Below are 19,634 nucleotides of genomic sequence, written 5' to 3'. Positions count from 1 at the left end.
ATAATTTATGATCCCCCTGACAGACAAATATAAAAGGAAGCAGAAAAAAGGAGATGGTTATAAGTTTGGCATTTGTTCTTTAAAATACTAAAAATTACTTCTATTTTATCTAGTAAGTTTTGAAAAGCTGCATTTAAATTGCAGCTCTTAGAATAATAAAACAAGAACACCACTGCTCCAATAATGTTCTAAGGAAAGCTAAAATAGCTTTCCAAAGTATCTAAGTTATTTCTCGGGAACACTTGCACACCAGGAAAAAACTCCACTCCAACAGAAGAAATATATTACATACACATTTTGACTGTGAACTCTTGTTTTTAATTGTGATCTTCTCAGTACACTTCTCTACACATTGCGATATCCTATACCATGGACTCAATCTAAGTCTCCTTTGGATTAAAATTAGTGATGTTTTTGAAGACCATCTGGCCATGTGATATGCTTTTATAGAGGCTTTTGAGCAACAGCTTCCTCAAAGGACAACCAGTTTAGATGTATATAACAAGAGTAATTCTTTTATACCCAAAGCTGCTATAACTTCATGACTAGTTTCTTTCATTTATTTTTCTGAACCATTCTCCCACTTAGCACTTGTACCTTCTCAGGTATCCAAGCCTGAATAAAGCTGAAGAGAAAGGAAGCAACATGAACAATTGGTCAATGATTTATTATTACAGTTCAGATACCTGTGGTTTGTGGTCAAATTTAAATTATTTAGGAACTAGCCATTCATTTTGTAGATTACCCAGACTCTGTAGTTTGTGTCTCTCATTCACAGTTAGGACATTTTCTCTTCAAAAATGAGTCCATGAGAGGTCAAGAAAAATAGAAGTAACTGACCCTATAACAAAGACTATCACTTATTATTAGCTTGAGTTTAATAGAAAAGCCATTTGATGAAAGAAAACTATTTATTATTATTATTACTATGGACAAATTTAACTCAGGTTTAAAACTTGTGTCCCTTGGACACGATGTAACCCAAGGAAACACTGTTTAGCTTGTAAGTGCTAAAAAAGCAAATGCAATCTAACATTTAAAATTCAGATGTCACATGAAAAGCTAGGTTTTCAATTTACCCCCCCCCCCCCAAATGAAAAGATTTGCCAGTTTGACCAAATTGCCATAAACAACTGGCTTGAGAAGGGAGTATAGGTTCTCCCCTTTCACAATGGGACAAGGGCTACAGTCCCTGCCCCTTGCTACTGTCTCCAACACCAAGGCCAAATGTCCGTAGCCATGTGTCATCAATGTTTATCTTTTTCTTTTTCAATTACTGAGAATATTTCTTTGAACTCATGACTACTAAGTGAAAAAATAAAAAATATGCCTAAAGGGCCTTGTTTCAAAAAAAACCACAAAAAGTAAAGAATAATAGTGCATGCTCAATATACAAGTAAAATGTCTCTGTCACAGACTGTAATTTAAATGGCATTATGGAATAAACCACAGAAAGACCTGATTTCTATTCTAGGAAGCTACTAGAATTTTAACATTTGACCCATGAAGTACTTCATATAAAATAATAAATGAATTTTTTGTGCAATTTAAAAGTACGGTGAAGTCTTCATGTCACTCTTTTTATGTTCACTTGATTAACAACCATATAGGCTACAAGCACTTATTAAATTTCTCAAATCAGACATCTGCAATTGCTCTGAACTTTATTTTCATAATGCCAGATTTTATTAAAAGATATTTTTATTCTTACAACTAAATCTAGTATCTAGATAAACTAATTTTATTTATAAAGACAGTGTTTATGTTTTAAAGCTACTCTTGGTATTAATATAATAAATAAACATGAAGTTATTTTTTTTTTAATCCTCAACTGAGGATATGTTTTCATTGATTTTTTAGAGAGGAAAGGAAAGAGAGAGAAGCATCGATCAATTGTCTCCTGTATGCACCCTGACTGGGATCAAACCCACAACCTAGGTGTGTGCCCTGACAGGAAATTGAACCCGCCACCTTTTGGTGTACATGTACGGAACCACGTTCATACACAACTGAGCCACAGGGCTAGGGCAAAGCTATTTTAATAGTTTACTTTTAAAATGCTCATATCATAGCAAGAAATCTTAAACCATACCATTATGTTTTGAGTATTGGTTATTATGGGTAACCCTTCAAAAACTAGTCTCATTTAATAAATTAGACCATTCTGTTTTTCAAATATTGTAATTTTATGTTGACTAATTATTAAATGTCACTTATGAATTTTGTTCATAATTTTTCCAAATATTTTTGGTTTTTGCTATAGTAATGATGATTTTTAATTTTCCCCCCGAGATAAAGCAAGTTTTCAATTTTGTTTACCATTCTCATTGCTATAGTTCATCAGCATGCCACAAAAGACAGTCAAGAGCTTCTCACTGGCGGGATCTGTTTTACTGCACAGTGACCTTAAATGGTCAATTACAATCTGTGCACCACCTGCTTGGTCAACTGCACTTCTGCCCTCATCTGTAAAACAAAGAGTTATATTAAAAATAAAAGAAAAAAGAAATGTACCTTACAATTTCAAATACAAACATAACAGTGTTATTCCTTATTTAGTGAGTAAATAGAAAATAAACCTAAGAAGGGCATTAAATGTCTTTCTGTAAATACAAAACAAAACAAATAAACATGAAAATGGGAGTTGGGATGGGGAAAAGAGACAATCACTTTCTAAGAGAAGATTATTTGCATTGTCATCTTATAGGAGCTTAAAGAACTCTGTGTCTTAAGAGTTTATGACTATAACATGAAATTTTCCCCCTCCTCTTTCACAAATGATAATTCTGAGTAAAAACTAGGAACTAATATTCTATTGGAATTTTTTTCTCACCTTGGAAACCACTAATATCTTTCTATCAGTGGTTTTAAAAGTTAGGTATTATCAAAGAAAACTGTGTCACAGTATAATTCTAGATCACAATATATAATGCCTAAATATTAGGACTAGGGTCTTTTTAATGACATTTTCTATAGTCCATAAGCACATTCCTTTTTTCAATTCTTGGTAGTTTGTGTTTCACTTTTCCTTATTCTCTCCAATCTAGAACACACCAATATTCTTCAACACTACAACTAGTGGTCAAATGATGGTCAAACATACATTATGTTATATGGACCAGATGTCTTTTAACTGTTGGAACATATAAATAGCTTTACAATACTTTCTAATCTTTGAACATAAGAATGGAAAGAGATGAAAAATGTGTCTTTCTAAATCTGATTTCCTTATATAAGATATGGTAGACTATAGGAAAAGTGCTGTCCAACAGAAATATGAGAGCCACAAATGTAAGCCACATACAGAATTTAAATTTACTAGTAGCCACATTAAAATTTAAAAAGAAACAGTTTAAAAATTCATTTTAGAAATATAGTTCATTCAATCCAATATATCTAGAATATGATAATCCCAAAATGCAATCAACATACAAATTATTAATGAAATATTTTACATTCTATTCTTTGTAATATAAATCTTTGAAATACAGGTGTATTTTACACTTACAGTTACATGTCATTTCAGAGTAACCACATTTTAACTGCTCAAATAGCCTAATCTGGCTAGGGACTTGTAACACTGGACAGTGCAGCTATAGAAGCATAAAGAAAGGATCAGTAAAAGAAATGGCTCACCAAGGAATTAAAGCTACAAAGTTAGTGAATAGAAGATTTTCATTTTCCTAAGAACTGAAACTCTGGTAATATATATATATGATCAGTGCCAAATTATATTAGACAGTGAAACGATATATATCATTTCTTGTAGGATACACACCCATATACACACAACTTATAGAGCAGTGCCTCATATATACTTGGCTTCATAATTTTGGTAAATTTTAAGAAAATCTATACTAAGATGAAAAGAGTTTTGTTCACTTAGTTCATGTCCACTTTATTGCATTGTTAGATATGCAGAACAGGGTCCTGTGCTAATCAGCTAATAAGGATCACAGAAAATTCTTAATTGCTGGGGTAACTAGTCAGATGAGCTAGGCAAGAAAGTTGGTTATATTTAATTTAGAAATTTCATTTCCAAAGTTTTATTATCTAATAACATTATAAATTGTCTAAATTGTTAGGCAATTTATAACTGGGTGATGCTGGAGAAAACTGAACATTAGAATTACAAATCTAAAAGTTCAGACTTTCAATAATATGAATATACAGTATATCCCATCCCTAAATTGTAAAGCTCAAGTAGTTTCTTATTCCCATTGCTGAATAAATATGGGCTTTCAAAATATAAATCATGTATGCTTTGGATTTAGAAATCTTAAGAGAATAACTAACTAAGCCTTAATTTCATGTACTAGAAAACTAAGGCTTAGAAAACTATGAGCCTTAGATTCTATTTGCAGTGAATTTTAAAAGCTAAGCTGGATTCCTCTCAATACTCAGCTATTCGGTGTTAAAAAAAAAATCACCTTTTATTCAGCAACTTTGTTCATCTAATTTAATAATGCAATAATTAAGAATATAACTACAATTAGAAGGCAAATTACCTATCTGTGTTACAGAGCCACAGTGTTTTTCTTTCTTTGCTTCCTTCTTCCATTCCCTTCCTCCCTCCCAGCCTTGTTTGGGTTGTCTACAACACAGCTCTTCATTCATCTGCTATTAAGTTGGTTGGAGAGAATAAACTCAAGCTCTGTATTAGAAATTACATTACCACCAAATTTGAGAAGAAAAGCCAAGCGCACATATTAGATATCTGAGTTGAAAAAATATTAACCTCCATCCGAGGAATGTTCATACGCACCCTTCCTTCATCCCTCCCCCCCTTCTTTTGACTAATCAGAGAGGGGAATAAGGTTAAAGAGAATTTTTACTAAAATATTTTAAAGAATCTGCAAAGAAATAAATTATAATTCTATTTTCTTTTACTTTACCAAAACCAGCAAAAGAGAAAGTTTTTAAAGGCACCTTACAAATTATTTAAAATACATATTAAGACAATCTGTCACTGCACATGTCCATATAAACTGTTTTTCCAGTCAAGGTAGTTCTATAGATTTATGTTATGATATTAAAATAAGTAATATTATTGTTTGTTTAAAAATAATTTCCAAAAGGTTCTTTACCCCAAAATTCCAGATCCCTGAATGTAGGTTCACTTTTAACTACTTTCATAAGTAACTTCTAATTGTGAAGAATCCTGAGTAGTTACCTCTAGAAATAAAATTTATTATCTTCATTTTCCATAATTATGAAGCATCCAACCACTGGGTAAAGAGCAGCCCACCAACTCCTTAAGCCTGCTGCATTCTTCAATAATGACCTGTCACACAGACTAGTTTCCAGCATAAATATGAACGTCCTTCACACTAGGTAAGAGCGGGGCTTTAAATCTAAAGAGGTACTGCACTTCCATTACTCTTCAGTAGCCAAAAGTAGGAAGCAGTAAAATGTTTATGTCATGGTTATTATGCCTCGCAAATAAATATTTTAAAATGTTACCAAGTTGGTATTTCATTATCAGGTATAAGTTATATACTAAGGCCAAGGAAAGGATATAAAAACACCACTGAATACAACTATCGTGATTACAGTGTATGCTAATTTCAGATTTTACTTGTTTCCCTAAATAGGTTATTCCTCCTTACGGGCAGCAAATGCCTCAGTAGGCACACAGTATTTATTGAATGACTGGGGCCTTTGGCTAGATTTTGGTAAATTGACATTGACTTTGAGGGTGAATGTGAGCATGAATGCACGCACGCACGCACACATACATACATGTGCACTTTTCTTTATGTTTTAACCACCACAATATAGTTTAGGCTTGTTTTTTAGAACTTTATTTCAATGAAATCACGTTGTATTTGTTTTGTGCCTACCTTCTTACACTCAACATCATGTTTGTAAAATTCATCTACTCTGTTATACGCTTTCTTGTTGTACAAGATTCACTGTATGAACACATCACAATTATTTGTTCTTTTGCTGATTAATACTTGGATGGTCCTAGGTTTGAGCTATTATTTATAATTCGTAGACAGTTGGTTTATACAACCTGCATATCTTATACAGATTTCCAAAGCCAGTGTACATTTCCTCCAGTAGTGTGTGAGCTCTGCTGCTCACCCCTTCACTACTACTTGGGTATTATTTGATTTTTTAAGTTTAGGCAATTTGATGGGTGAGGTAGGAACTATTCCAGAATATACAAGGAGCAGGTCTTTGTTGACAGTCACTTTTCTGTACGTTCAGTAAGGCAGTTGATTTAGTATCAAGAGTATTCAGCATGTATTTGAAAAAAGAAACCCAGAACAGTTTAAGAGAAAGAGAGAAATAGATACATGCAGAGATATTAGAATTTGAAAGGAAAAGGAAAAGGAAAAGAGAGTGCCAAGTCGCTAGTAGAAACTGGCTATAAAATGTATGTAATAGTATGACTGGAGCAAATTCTGAAACTTTTTAATATTCATGTTTACAGAAAAACCTTATAACAACATTATTTTTATCATTTCTATCATCACGAGCTTTCCCAAAGAAATGTTAGAAGGTTCAAATCTTTGAAAAGACTAAGGAGGGCAATTGGGAAGGCAGCATAGGGCTGGGTGTAAAACAGGCCCATCATGTGCAATAGCAAATTCTATCTAAAATTAATTTTTCAAAATACTGATTTATTTTTATAATTTAAGTCTGTAACTTTCATGCTACTTTGCACTTTTGTGTTTTAAACATCACCTTTTTCATAAACTCAGAAATTCTCAGTATAAAATACAAATTCTAAAATCTATTTTAAAAAATATGCCTACATACAAACTTGGTATTAGTTTCCCCCCTACCCACTAATTATTTGTACAATAACAGGATCTTGGTTCCCTATGTTTCCATTTGGTCAAACTACTTATTTCCCACCAGAAGTAATAATCCTTGTGACACCCGGAATGGTTACTGTGCTAATTATGATGCAGCACCTGAGAAAACTAGGACTCTGTGAGACAAATAAATAGCAGAAGCTGACCATACTAATAAGCTTTCATCTAAATTTTGTTAAAAACATTCAGAAATGATGAAAGTATGTGTGTGTACATATACTGCTGAATAAATGATCTTTTGTGTTTTCAAAGAAGTTTTAGAAAATAAAAAGAGTTCGCCCTAAACATTCTAAAGTGTCATGTATTGTGCACTGCCTCCCTCTCTCTGTTTTCAATAAAAGCATCCTGCACATAATACTCTGCAAGTGTTAATGAACAATGTTGCTATGCACAGGCTGCACACATACATAGTAAGAGTTAAAAGTGGCATAATTAAAGATTGCTTTTAAGGTTAGTGATAGCCAAAATGAAAGCTAAGGCACTGAGCAGTTAGATACAGATGACTTATGGTGTGTGTACTTTAGAGAGAATATTATGATCAGTGAATTAAGATAACTCATAAAACACATTTCTTTTTCCTTACATTTCAACCGAGACTTTGTTTAAAGAAATATCAGCATTCTGAATGAAAACTTGGGAAATCTGAATTCTAATTCAATCTTCCTTCATTAAACACTAAAAGTGATATACTGAAATACCTTTGCCATTCAGTTCAGCAAGACAATAGCATGGCCTTATTATCAATTGAGAAACAATTTTTGAAGATTCATCTTTGAAAAGTTCTTTGGTATCTTTTCTCAAAAAATCTTTTTAGGGTATCCATGAATTTAAATATTAAGACCAATCTATACAACAGCTGTCCAAAATGCAACTAAACAGAGAGAAGTCGACAGACAAAATCTTTTTCATATATAATTAGTAGAAGCTTGTAGAGGCAAAGAATAACACAATTTCCATACCCACATAAAAATTCAGGAGAGTCACACATCCATTCATCGAGATCTACTCTGAAAGTAAGAAATTTCTAAAACTCCTAGATATGTGCTTTAAAGAACAATAATTAGAAGCACAGTAAAGAATGAACAAATTACACACTCTTTTAACTTTGTAAAATTACAGGCCTTATAAGCATGAACAAGCCTGCACAATCTTTTCACAGGTCCCTGTCACACTGCCCATGATGATCCATCCAAATAGTTCCAACTTTCCTAAAGTTCCTCCCTTTCCCAACCTCTGCTTTGTATTGTTTTTGGCCTTTTTATTATTCTAGTACATTGGAGCTTCCACTCTTATTTCTATATGATATCATTATATCTGACCCCAACTGATAAAAACCATTCTTAAACATTATCAATAAATTCAGTTAAAGATCATGATACCTCTGTCCCCAAGACAGATCCTATAAAGAGAAAGAAGTCTCTTTTCTGAATACAAATTGAACCAACACTAGAAAGATAAAAAAATCAGTCTCTGTCAAGTTAGGCAGGAGTGAGTACCAACGTCTACATTCTTAACAGAAACCATGATTCCTACTTCAGGGAAAAACAGAAGACATCTACAGAAGATAAAACCTTCCTCACATTTTTACCCTCTCTACTACTAAATGTAGAATTATATCCACCTCTTTCTAATCACTTTCAGTATCTTACATTGTAATTTAAGTTCAGTTATAGCTAAGCTTGAACAGGCAAAGAACAATAGCTAATTATGGGCAAAGAGAAGAAAGTGAGATTTACTTCAACAGAAGGTAAGATTTTTCTCTTCAAGTAAGGAAAGCTGTTGATATTTCATAAACTAAGGTCTCAAAGATGTGAATGGAAAGAGCATCTAATGATGAAATCCTAGGACCAGTCTTGGTTGTTGTACTGGGAATTAAAATTTCTTTGTCACCTAATATTTAAAATGTTAACTTAAGAATTGCGTTAAGCAAGGTAGAAGTTTTTAAGATCAGAAAAATTGTAATATCATTGAGGTAATGACAAAAAATAACTATAATAAGGTCTCTCTAAGCTTTGGGTTTTGTTAAGTTTGACCATAAGAAAGCCCTTAACCTCTGTTGGTGTCAGTTTCCTGATCTAGAAAATGCAGGAGAAGCACACAACTGCTGAATGTCCTTTTATATGTGACATTCTCTTATTAATTTCTGTTTCTACTGTGTCCTTGTTGTGCACACAGGAAGCAATATGCTGTGTGTGGGTTTCTTTTTAACACATTAAAATAAAACCTTGAATTTTGCCATTTAAGCTTTCCAATCATTAATCATTATAAACCAGGCAATCATTTTTATTTTTCCCAAGTAAATATTACTAAAAACTATAAAGACTAGTGGCAAATAAGTAAAAAATTCTTTCTATAAGCTAAGCTGTAAAGTTGAGTTATGAATATTTTCCTGCTCAGTTCTGAAAAATTACACTGTCTAGAAGTAATAATTGTTGGTGTGCTCTTTCTTAGTGAACAAAAAGGTGATTCAGAATAGAAGTTTAAAGTCAAAACAAGACTTAAGTCTTTACGGGGATTAGTTTGCAAAAAATTATAGCATTACAAAGGTGCCATTATAAAAATGTATTTTAATCAAGCTCATTATGGTTTTTCCTTTAGGCTCTACTACTCTGCCACTTTTTAACCTCTAAGAACAAATACTTTATTATGATAGAATTAGAACATGTATATATTCTGGGCAAGAAGTTCAAAGCAATCTGCACCATTAATTAGGCTCGTTTTAAATGTAGGGACATAAATACTACTACTACTCTGAGTCTTTTTTAGTCCATACCAAACTATAACTGAGACTAGAATCCTATAGATTTTATCTTCAAAGAGCCCATTTAGTTCTGTGTATGCCAACCACATGTGTTACGAATTTTAGATGCCTTAGAAAGCTAAATAAAAAAAATTACTGAAAATCCCCAACTATATCCCATTGAGTTAAAGAAATGATTGAATTACTTAAATTTACCAGAATTCTGAGTAATGCTCCAAACAACAGCAAATGGGATGGAGTTTGCAAACATTTTCATTAAAATGTGATTTTTAAAAAAGTTAAGTGCTATCTTTAAATTTACATGAACTGAAAAAGAATAAAATACTAAAATTCTTCCTAAAAAGTTAAACTGCAAATTCATGATGCAGATTTATTCACGAGTATATTCTTAGCCTGCCTTTCAGATCCAGTAGTTTAATATCTTTATCTGTTTGAAATGTTATGCTTTTGTAACACAGACATTATTCCTGTTTATTATTGGTCAAATTGTGTCCCCCCAAAATATATGTTCAAGTCCTAACCGCCAGTACCTCAGAATGTGTACCTTATTTGGAAATAGGGTGACTGCAGATGTAATTATAGTCATCTGCTGCATAATGATGTTTTCATCAATGACCACATATATGACGATGGTCCCATAAGATTATAATGGAACTGAAAAATGTCTATCACACAAAACTACTGTGTTGCCAATCGTATAAAAGTATAGAAGGTGAATTACAGTAGTAGGCTACACCATCTAGGTTTGTGTGTACATTCTATGATGTTAGCACAACAACAAAATCACCTGACGACGCATTTCCAGAAAGTATTCCCGTAGTTAAGTGGTGTATTACTGTAGTTAAGATGAGGTAATATTGAAGTAAGGTGGGTCCTTAAACCAATAGGACTGGTATCCTTATAAGAAGAGATGCAGAGAGAAGAATCCCATGTGAAGATGTAGAAACACAAAGGGGAGAATGCAGCCATGTGAAGACAGAGGAAGAGATTAGAGTTTGCTGCCACAAGCCAAGGAACTCCCGAGGCCACCAGAAGCTAGAAAGCAGCACATAAAGCCTCCTTGTCTACAGGTTTCAGAGGGAACATGGCCCTGCTGACACCTTGATTTTGGAGTTATAGCCTCTACAACTGTAAAACAGAACATTTCTGTTTTAAGCCACCAGTTTGTGGTACATTGTTACAGCATCCCTAGGAAACCAATACACTCCTTCACATAAACAATGTGAAATAGTCAAGCTTCATATTTTCTAAAAATAAAAATGAGTATTTGGCATATAAGTAGTAAGCCTTTACTATATATATTCAGATTTTACATATCTCACAGAAATTATGGTTTTCAGATGACTAACAATAATATATCTCAAGTATAATTAATAAACCTTCAATTATTTAATCAATATTGATTAATCAATAATATAGGACTAAATTATTTAATCAGTCAATGTAAGACTTCAAATAATCACATGCAGCAAACTGTGATAAAGGCAAAACCAATGGAAAATTAGTTTCTTTGTTCATTACTTAATCTACCTTTCATTTTCTCTATTTAGCATCAAAATGTTTAGAACTGGTTTCCTGGTCCACAGACTAATAGTAATAATAGTGACGGACCCTCTGCATGGGACTTTCACTCGTAGCCTACTGTTGGGAGAGGAGCAAGAGTACGGAGAATGCCTTTGTGCTATAGGTATGCGTGGATGGCTAAAGGCCTAAGAGAAAGCAGGAACACACACAGAGTCCTCCAGCATCCCTAGTGTAAGCACAAGGTAAAAACAGCCAACTACTAAAAGATTTTGAAGATTATTGCACTGAAATAAAGTTAGCAACAGCTAATGTAAACCCAGCTCAACTTCTGACTAGAATGATTGGACCTCCACCCCATACTAACCACCTGAAATAAAGTATTTATTTCCAAAGATTAAATACTGTAAATCTCAGTATCTACTGTTTTTTGTACACACAACGTCCAGCACTCAGTAAAAAAATTAAGAAATGCAGCCCTGGCCAGGTGGCTCAGTTGGATGGAGCACTGTCTTGTACAACAAAAGGTTGAGGGTTCAATTCCTTGACAGGGCACATACTTAGGTTGCAAGTTCAATCTCAGGTCAGGGGATGTATTGGAGGCAACTGACTGATGTTTCTCTTTCATATCGATGTCTCTCACTTAAAAGGCAGATATGGTTAGATTGGATAAAATAGTAAGACCGAATCATGCTATCTACAACTAACCACTTTAAACATAAGGATATTCAGGTTAAAAATTTAAAAATGGTAAAGGATATATCATATTAACATTAACCAAAGGAAAATTTGTATGGCTACATTATCAAACATAGTAGGCAACAGAACAAGTAGTACTGTCTGGGATAGAGAGAAACATTACATGATGTTCAGGAGATATAACAATCCTAAGTGTATAAACAGCCACCAAAAGACCAAATTTATGTAATAAACAGGAATATAAGAAGGCCTTGCTTTCACAGTTTTCATTCTAGTGAGGAAGACGTAGTAAACGAAATAAAAGCTTCAATACAGTTTTTTTCTTTACGGTGTTATGAAAGGACAGAAAAGAGAATATATACCTCTTCTGGAAGAATAGATGGAGGAAAAAAAGGAAAGGCAGTTTATTAAAAACTTCACAGAAATTAAATGTTCATGATATACGTAAGTATATTCACCTAAGATCTATAAATTATGATTCCATAAGAGGAAGATTATGCAGCAAAATTAAAATATTTTCTTTAGCTCACCAAAGTTAAACCCTATTTAATAGGAATAATATTTAAATTACTGATTAAGACATACATCACATAATCAGTTAGTCGAGGTATTTAAGACCTGTGGCCAAATTAGCATTCATTCTCCTGCCTTTATTTATCCAACTATGCCTACTATGTTTCACATACTAAGCTAAGTTTGAGGAATGCAAAGATAGTTATTCACAGTTAAGGAGAGAAAAGTATAAAGGAAAATATTTAAGCAATAACACAATTTAGTTTTCAGGGTACAATGGAGGCACAAATAAAGAAATTAGTTTTACTTAGAGGAATTAGAAAAAGATTCATGGTCATATTTCCCAGAATGTTCTTCAAGTCATAATTTGTATTATTATATGTAAAGAAAAACGTATGTACTTTATTGTTTAGATTCTGATGGATTCCCTTCCTTAATAATTCTATTGAGAAAAAGTTTATGTAAAATAAACTACATAAATTTGAAAATGTATAATTGATGAGTTTTAACAGTTCTGTACACTCCAGAAACCACCAACACAATCAAGATACCAAACATTTCATCACAATCAAAAGATTACTGACATCCCCTTGCAGGCCATCTCTCCCTTGCCTCTGGCCCCAGACAACCCACTGTTTTCTGTCACTATAGATTAGTTTGCATTTTTTATATATATATATATATATATATATATATATATATATATATATATATATATGGACTCATACAGTATGGATTCTTTTATATCTAGCTTCTTTAACTCAGCCTAATGATTCTGAGATTTATCGACAGTGTCAGGTATGTTATTTATTCTTCTTTACTGCTGAGTAGTATTCTGTTGGATGGGAACATCACTATTTCTACTTAAATCCATTCATACTGATAGACATTTGGGATGTTTCTAGTTTGGGATTATTGTGAATACAGCCACTATAGAAAAACGCCAGCCCCAACTTATGGAGCTGATTTTAATGTATAACTTTTCTAATTTATTTTGCAATAAATAATCATTGGAATCACAAAATGAAAAACAATTCAGGGCTAAAACAAATAAGGTGTGATAAATAAAATTTGGAAATGACTATTAAGAAATTATGTCACAGAGATTAAGAACTATGAAGAGGAAAAAGGCAACTAGACCTTCATGTAAGAATTATGCAATTGATCCCTCTCAAAAATCATTAAATATTTTCGCCTGCAGGCTTGGCTGCTAGACAATTTTAGAATTGTCTAAAATCAAATTACTTTTTAAAAAACTGCCTATGATTTTCATTCAGTTATGGTTTCCCGAAATATGTACAATAAAAGGAAAAGAGGTCAGGGTCCCTCACTAAATAGTCAGGTATTGTGTTTTAAAGTTTTTTGTGGGAGGCCTTCTTTTAATTAAAAAAGGCTTGCCCAGCTGGCGTGGCTCAACAGGTTAAATCTTTATTAGTTTATTGTTGTACTATGGTGGCATGCCTCCTTGATTTTGATTTGCAATCCTCAACATCATAATGCTGGATTTAAAATACACATTTGGCAATAATAAGAACTTATCCTCCAACACAGAAATTCTGGTCTTTGAATCTACATGGTATAAATTTATTTTCCTAATAAATTTATTTTGTAAGTACAATCATTACTGTGTGTGAGCTATAGCTTCAAGGGGGTACAATTATTTTTGGTGTCAAAAATGTAGATAGCCTGCAAAAACTATAATCCTATTCTGTCGTCGGTACATGAAAAGAAACTGCTACCCAATTACCTAAATCATATTTTTCTAAGTCAAATATATTGGTTATTCTAATGTGCATAATATATGATTTTTTTTTTTTTTTTTGTATTCTTAAAAATACTGCCTTTTAATTTTGCCAGGTGGTATTTTATTTTCCTGGAGTAGGGTAATGGTAAACAGACATAACTACCTTGTTTTTCAAGATAAAGTCAAAAGATATTTGTGAAATCTACTAGGGAAGAAAATTAAATTCTGATACTTACATTTCCCCCCTATTATTCTGCCAAAACAGTAAATTTCTATTATGTACTTTACATGTATTCAAATATGTTTTAAGCATTCAAATGAAAAATATGAACCCACAACATCTTTACTGAAATTCAAAACACAGCTTATTCATGATCTAGGTGCAGTAAAATGCATGAAAGACTAGATAAAAGCAAAAGCCATAAATACTACATCAGTGAAATTACAAAAATGAGTCATGAAGGAAAAAACCACCATGACTGTTAAGTACTCATATACCAAAAAGTAAGCATAAAGCTTCCAATTTTGTGACACACTATTATATTCAGGTTTAAATTCTGCCTTTATTTAGGAAAATTCTAGATATGTACATTTATAATGCAGGATCAGGAGGGAAAGCACTAGTTCCACAGATGCAGTTTAAAATTAGGTCATAGCATGGCAGTTGACGGACATAGCTTAGGTGTGCCTGCTGATAATAGTATTAATTTCTGTAGTCCAACATATTTCTCACCTCAAAATTTCTTGACAGTTCTACTTTTATCATCTCAGAGGGAAGGCGGGGATGGGGGAATAGGTGGGGAGAGAATCAAAGAACTCATGCTTATATACATAACCTGTGGAAACAGATATTGGTATGGAGAAGGCCTGGGTGCGGGGTGGATGAGGAGTGGAGGGGATCAATGGGGAAAAAGGGGACATCTGTAATACCTTCAACAATAAAGACAAAAATAAATAATTTTTAAAAGCCTTTATATAAATGAATGATTTATTGCTCCAATTTATTAGTCCAATTGCTCAAGATCAAAATTAAATTTTACTTCAATTATTTTTTTTTTAAAAAGATGCTTTTGTATCAAACTATTTCATACTTAAAAAAAATTACACTAGCCTGTGTATAGCGTATGTGTGTATATGTGTGCACATGTACACCTAACTCCAATTTAGGATTCAACATGAAGTGATAACAGCACAGTTCCTCAAGAAGTACAAACATTTATTCCACTCAGCAGGAAGAATGTGAATTATTCATCTTTAAATAGCATTCATCTTTTATACTCCTCCCAGCCAAGAGAAATACCTCCAACTTGTAGCAGGGAAAACTTTGATTAGAAACACAGAAAGTTCTGAGTACTTCGGCTTGGTTACAAATTAGAAAAACAGAAAAATAAAAGCAGAACACAGCCCCTGCTGGGGTGGCTTAGTTGGTAGGAGCATCATCTCATACACCAAAAAGGTTGTGAGTTCGATCCCAGGTTGGGGCGCATACAGGAGATAACCAATTAATTTCTCTCTCTTTCTCTCCCTCTCTCTCTCTCCAAAAACCAATAAACATATCCTCAGGAGAGGATTAAAAAAGAAAAAACAAAACAAACGTAACACAATTAAGAGCAGAAGATAGTATGTACTGACAGGGTTTCACTTAGACTAGTTTTATGCTTAATGTCTCTAAACTTTTAATGTCACCTTTAACAGGTGAGATTAGGATAGTAAAGATGGGGGGGATTTAAACAACAAAAAATTTTTAGAAATCTTATTTTTGCAGCTTTATAATTAGACTTTTTTCACCCTAACACTCGTTAATGAGGAAAGGACAATTCCAAAGGCTTTTTGACTCAGAGACTAGGAGGGAACCTGGTATCCAAGGGACAAAAATAATAATTTGGTAACCATAAATAACTTCTTACTGAACTCAAGAAACAATCATCTAATGTTTCTCAATGTGCAGTACTTCTCATGTGTTGCCTTCACTTTCATATCTATAAAATTGGAACAACTACTTGAAACTATTATTTCTTCTCTTTAAAAAGGTATTAGCTTTTTATAACATAGTACTTGGAAACTAATCAAGCATTGGAAAAAAGCATCTATATAATGTGTTCTCTGCCCTACAATTTGTATTAAAGTAAAAATTCACAGAATCTTAGTTTTAAAATACCATTTTAATAAACAAGAAGGATTTGAATGTAGTATCAAGTATAGAAATGGAAAGATCATACTTCTTCAAAGTGTCAACTATCTGAAGGGTTAAAGTATTTAATATTGTTTAACCTGGTACAGTACTATGCAAAACCAATCAAATTGATAATAAACAATACAAACTTACTTAATATTAATTTAAATCTCATTCTCTCTCGCCTGGCCATGGCTCAGTGGCTGAAGATCGACTTAGGATCCAGGAGATCACAGCTCGATTCCCCGTCAGGGCACATGCCTGGGTTGCGAGCTCGCAGCCGATCAATGATGACGCTCTTATCATTGATGTTTCAAAACTCTCTCTCCCTCTCCCTTCCTCTCTCTAAAATCAATAAAAATATATTTTAAATTTCATTCTCTCTGCCCTAGTCAGTATTTACCTGACCGACAATGGCTTCCTGATATCTCTGCCTCACTTTTCTTCCCATTCCAATACAAATTGTATGCTTCTATGAAACTGAAGTTATTCCTTCCTGTCCACCCCATCACAGTACAAAATAACTCCTCAGCCTACACAAGATCTCTAACCACAGTAAACTTCCACTTCCATGTGGTTATTTTAAATTCATATTTTCATGACTTTCATAACATGCCCTCACAACCCCAAATCTCAACTTCTCCCTCATACAGGTTTCTGATTATCACCTTGTCATTGACTTCTACTCTATTAGGAAGATGGTGGCCATGCCAGAAACACTCCTTTGACTGACCTCTTTACTAAACCTCAATTTTTTTTTCATAATTTCACCTATCTCCTGTCATTTTCCTCTAAGGCAGAAACATTCTTTCCCATCCCAACCCTGTTTACTTGGGTTCATTTCATTTCTTCTTTCATGTATGATCTTTCTCCATCAATCATCCCCTCTCAAAAATTTATTGTCTTTGTCCAAAGAGTCTCAGCCCAACAAATATGTTCCTGTATCCACTACTCTATATAATGCTCACAATGCTGCCCTTCCCTCAAACTGCTAGTCTCTTTTTTCATTAAACTTCTAGATAGTTAGTACCTTCCCTTCATTTCCTCATTACTCACCATAGCCTTTGATTCTGACTTTTGTCTACAAGAGTCAACTTCGAGATGTTTTTAAAAACATGAATGTCTGTTGACCAGATCATCAAAATTCAGTATTTTTTTCCTAAGCAGTACTTGACATGGGTTCCCAACTCTTTGGAATCCATGACAATGAACTTGTCTTCTGCAACTCATTAAGTGCTTTTTCATAAGCTGCTTTACTTCTTCTAAACCTTAAATGTTTACTTCATGCATTCCTTTAAATATTCCTTCTGTTCCCATGGGTCAGCCACCAGTTTGAGTGCATGAAGCCCAGTGTGATAACAGCACTTCAAGTTCAACATGCCTCCAAACATATCCACCTGGTTGAGATCTCACTATTTCTGTTGTTGGTATTATCCAGATTTAAATTTTGGGCTCATGGATTCCTTCCTCTTACCTAGTATCAACTTGGATTCTTACACTTATACACACACACGTCTTCCTTCCTGTTCTCTCTTTTAAGAGTGAAAAAAAAGCCTTCAAAACTGGTTATTCTTCATTTAGTCACTGTCCAGTGGTTTTTAGGTAGGAAAGTACATCAGAATCATTTAGGGAGCTTTTGCAGAATATACGGTAGGTTAGATTCTAACCTCAGAGATTCTGATTTTTGGTTCTAGGGTATGGCCAAGAAAATGTATTTTGAAAAAGTTCTCTAAGTGTTTCAGATGCATACTACTAAGATTCATACCACTTGTTATGAATGTCTGCCTGTCTTGTAACGTACATCTCTTTCAAATTAATTTTTTCTATGACATCATTTGAGCATTTAAATAACTCTTTTGCTTAAATACTTCCAATGGCTCCCCATTGTACAAGCCCTTCTCCAACATGGGTCCCAGACATATCTCTCCAAGATTTTATATACCTTTTAAAATGCTTTCCTGTGCTCCTGAAAAGTCTTTTAACCTCTCTCTATAGTTCCAAATCCTATGCAGAACTCAAACATAAACAAGCTCCCTCCAGGAACTTATATCCTCTACAGCATTTATTGCACAGTGTCTCATTTTTTACTTATTAATATACATGCTTCATTACCTCAATTCACTTTAACTTTCTTAAATATAGGAGACACACTTGGACAATGAAACAGAAGTGATTATCAGCTTAACCATTTACCCCCTCACATATCTGCACTGACTTTCTAGAACAAAGGTAAATAATATACTACTTATAGGCTGATCCTGATAAGAACTCTCACCTGAAGTAGAGGCTTGCAACCCAACACAGAAATTCTCCTGAGACTAGAAATCCAACCTATTATCATAGAGAGCTGCACAGAAGGGAGGAACAAATAAGTTACTACCTGGTGGTTACCTGTTCTGATCAAGGTCCCAAAAGTATGAATTCTCTCTCAGTCTTATTTTAGGATCAATTTTTTGCTGATTTTTTCCCCCCGAAAGTCAAATTTGCAGGAAGAAAAAAAAATAGAGACAATTTTGTCCTCTACTTTAACAGCATAAACCCTGTGAAAGGAAGGAAGGAAGGAAGGAAGGAAGGAAGGAAGGAAGGAAGGAAGGAAGGAAGGAAGGAAGGAAGGAAGGAAGGAAGGAAGGAAGGGAGGGAGGGAGGGAGGGAGGGAGGGAGGGAGGGAGGGAGGGGGAGAGGGAGGGAGGGAGGGAAAGAAAAAAGAAGGAAGGAAGGAAGGAGGGAGGGAGGGAGGGAGGGAGGGAGGGAGGGAGGGAGGGAAGGAGGGAGGGAGGGAGGGACGAGACAAGATAATTATTGCCCAGCCAGCGTGGCTCAGCAGTTGAGCATCAACCCAGGATCCAACAGATTGAGGTTAGATTCCAGGTCAGGGCACATGCCCAGGTTTCGGGCTAGATCCCCAGCAGGGGGCGTGCAGGAGGCAGCCCATCAATGACTCATCATTGACGTTTCTCTCTCTCTCCCCTTCTCCCTTCCTCTCTCTCTGAAATCAATAAAAACATACTTAAAAAAAAAACACAAAAACCCCACAATTATTGCTGTAGGTCCTACTTCTAAGATTTTTGATATAGGTATAGTATCTCAAACCCCCTCCCCACCCCCTCATGTAGGGTTGAAAGAAACAAGGTGATTTCCCATAGAAGAGATAATATGTATGCTTCCTGGATATGTGCAGTTTTTAAAACTTTCTACAGACCTTATTCAGATTTCATCAGTTTTTACATGCACTTGTGTATGTGTGTGGTTCGAAGCAATTTTATCACATGTATAAATTAATGTAACCACCATCAACATGTGGTATTGTAAAATACAGTGGAATCTTGGTTCTTGAACTTATTTCATTCCGTAAGAGTGTTTGAGAAGAGATTTGTTTGAAAACCAAATCATTTT

General features: G+C 34.0%; 1 protein-coding gene across 7 annotated transcripts in view; it reads right to left on the bottom strand.

Annotated features, from left to right (window-relative positions):
- Window positions 1–19,634, bottom strand: part of RAP1GDS1 (Rap1 GTPase-GDP dissociation stimulator 1) — a 130,790-nt gene that overhangs the window by 50,219 nt on the left and 60,937 nt on the right. For 5 of the 7 annotated variants that reach the window (XM_081138942.1, XM_081138936.1, XM_081138940.1 and 2 more), the window contains one exon: window positions 2,320–2,466. The exons of the other annotated variants lie outside the window; for them this stretch is intronic. In XM_081138942.1, the coding sequence (XP_080995068.1) occupies window positions 2,320–2,466 (147 nt within the window). The remainder of the gene's footprint in view (window positions 1–2,319; window positions 2,467–19,634) is intronic. 7 annotated transcript variants of the gene reach the window in all.

This window comes from Miniopterus schreibersii (assembly GCF_964146895.1).
Source record: "Miniopterus schreibersii genome assembly, chromosome: 1".
Lineage (NCBI taxonomy): Eukaryota > Metazoa > Chordata > Mammalia > Chiroptera > Miniopteridae > Miniopterus > Miniopterus schreibersii.
This window is presented reverse-complemented; position numbering and strand designations above follow the sequence as displayed.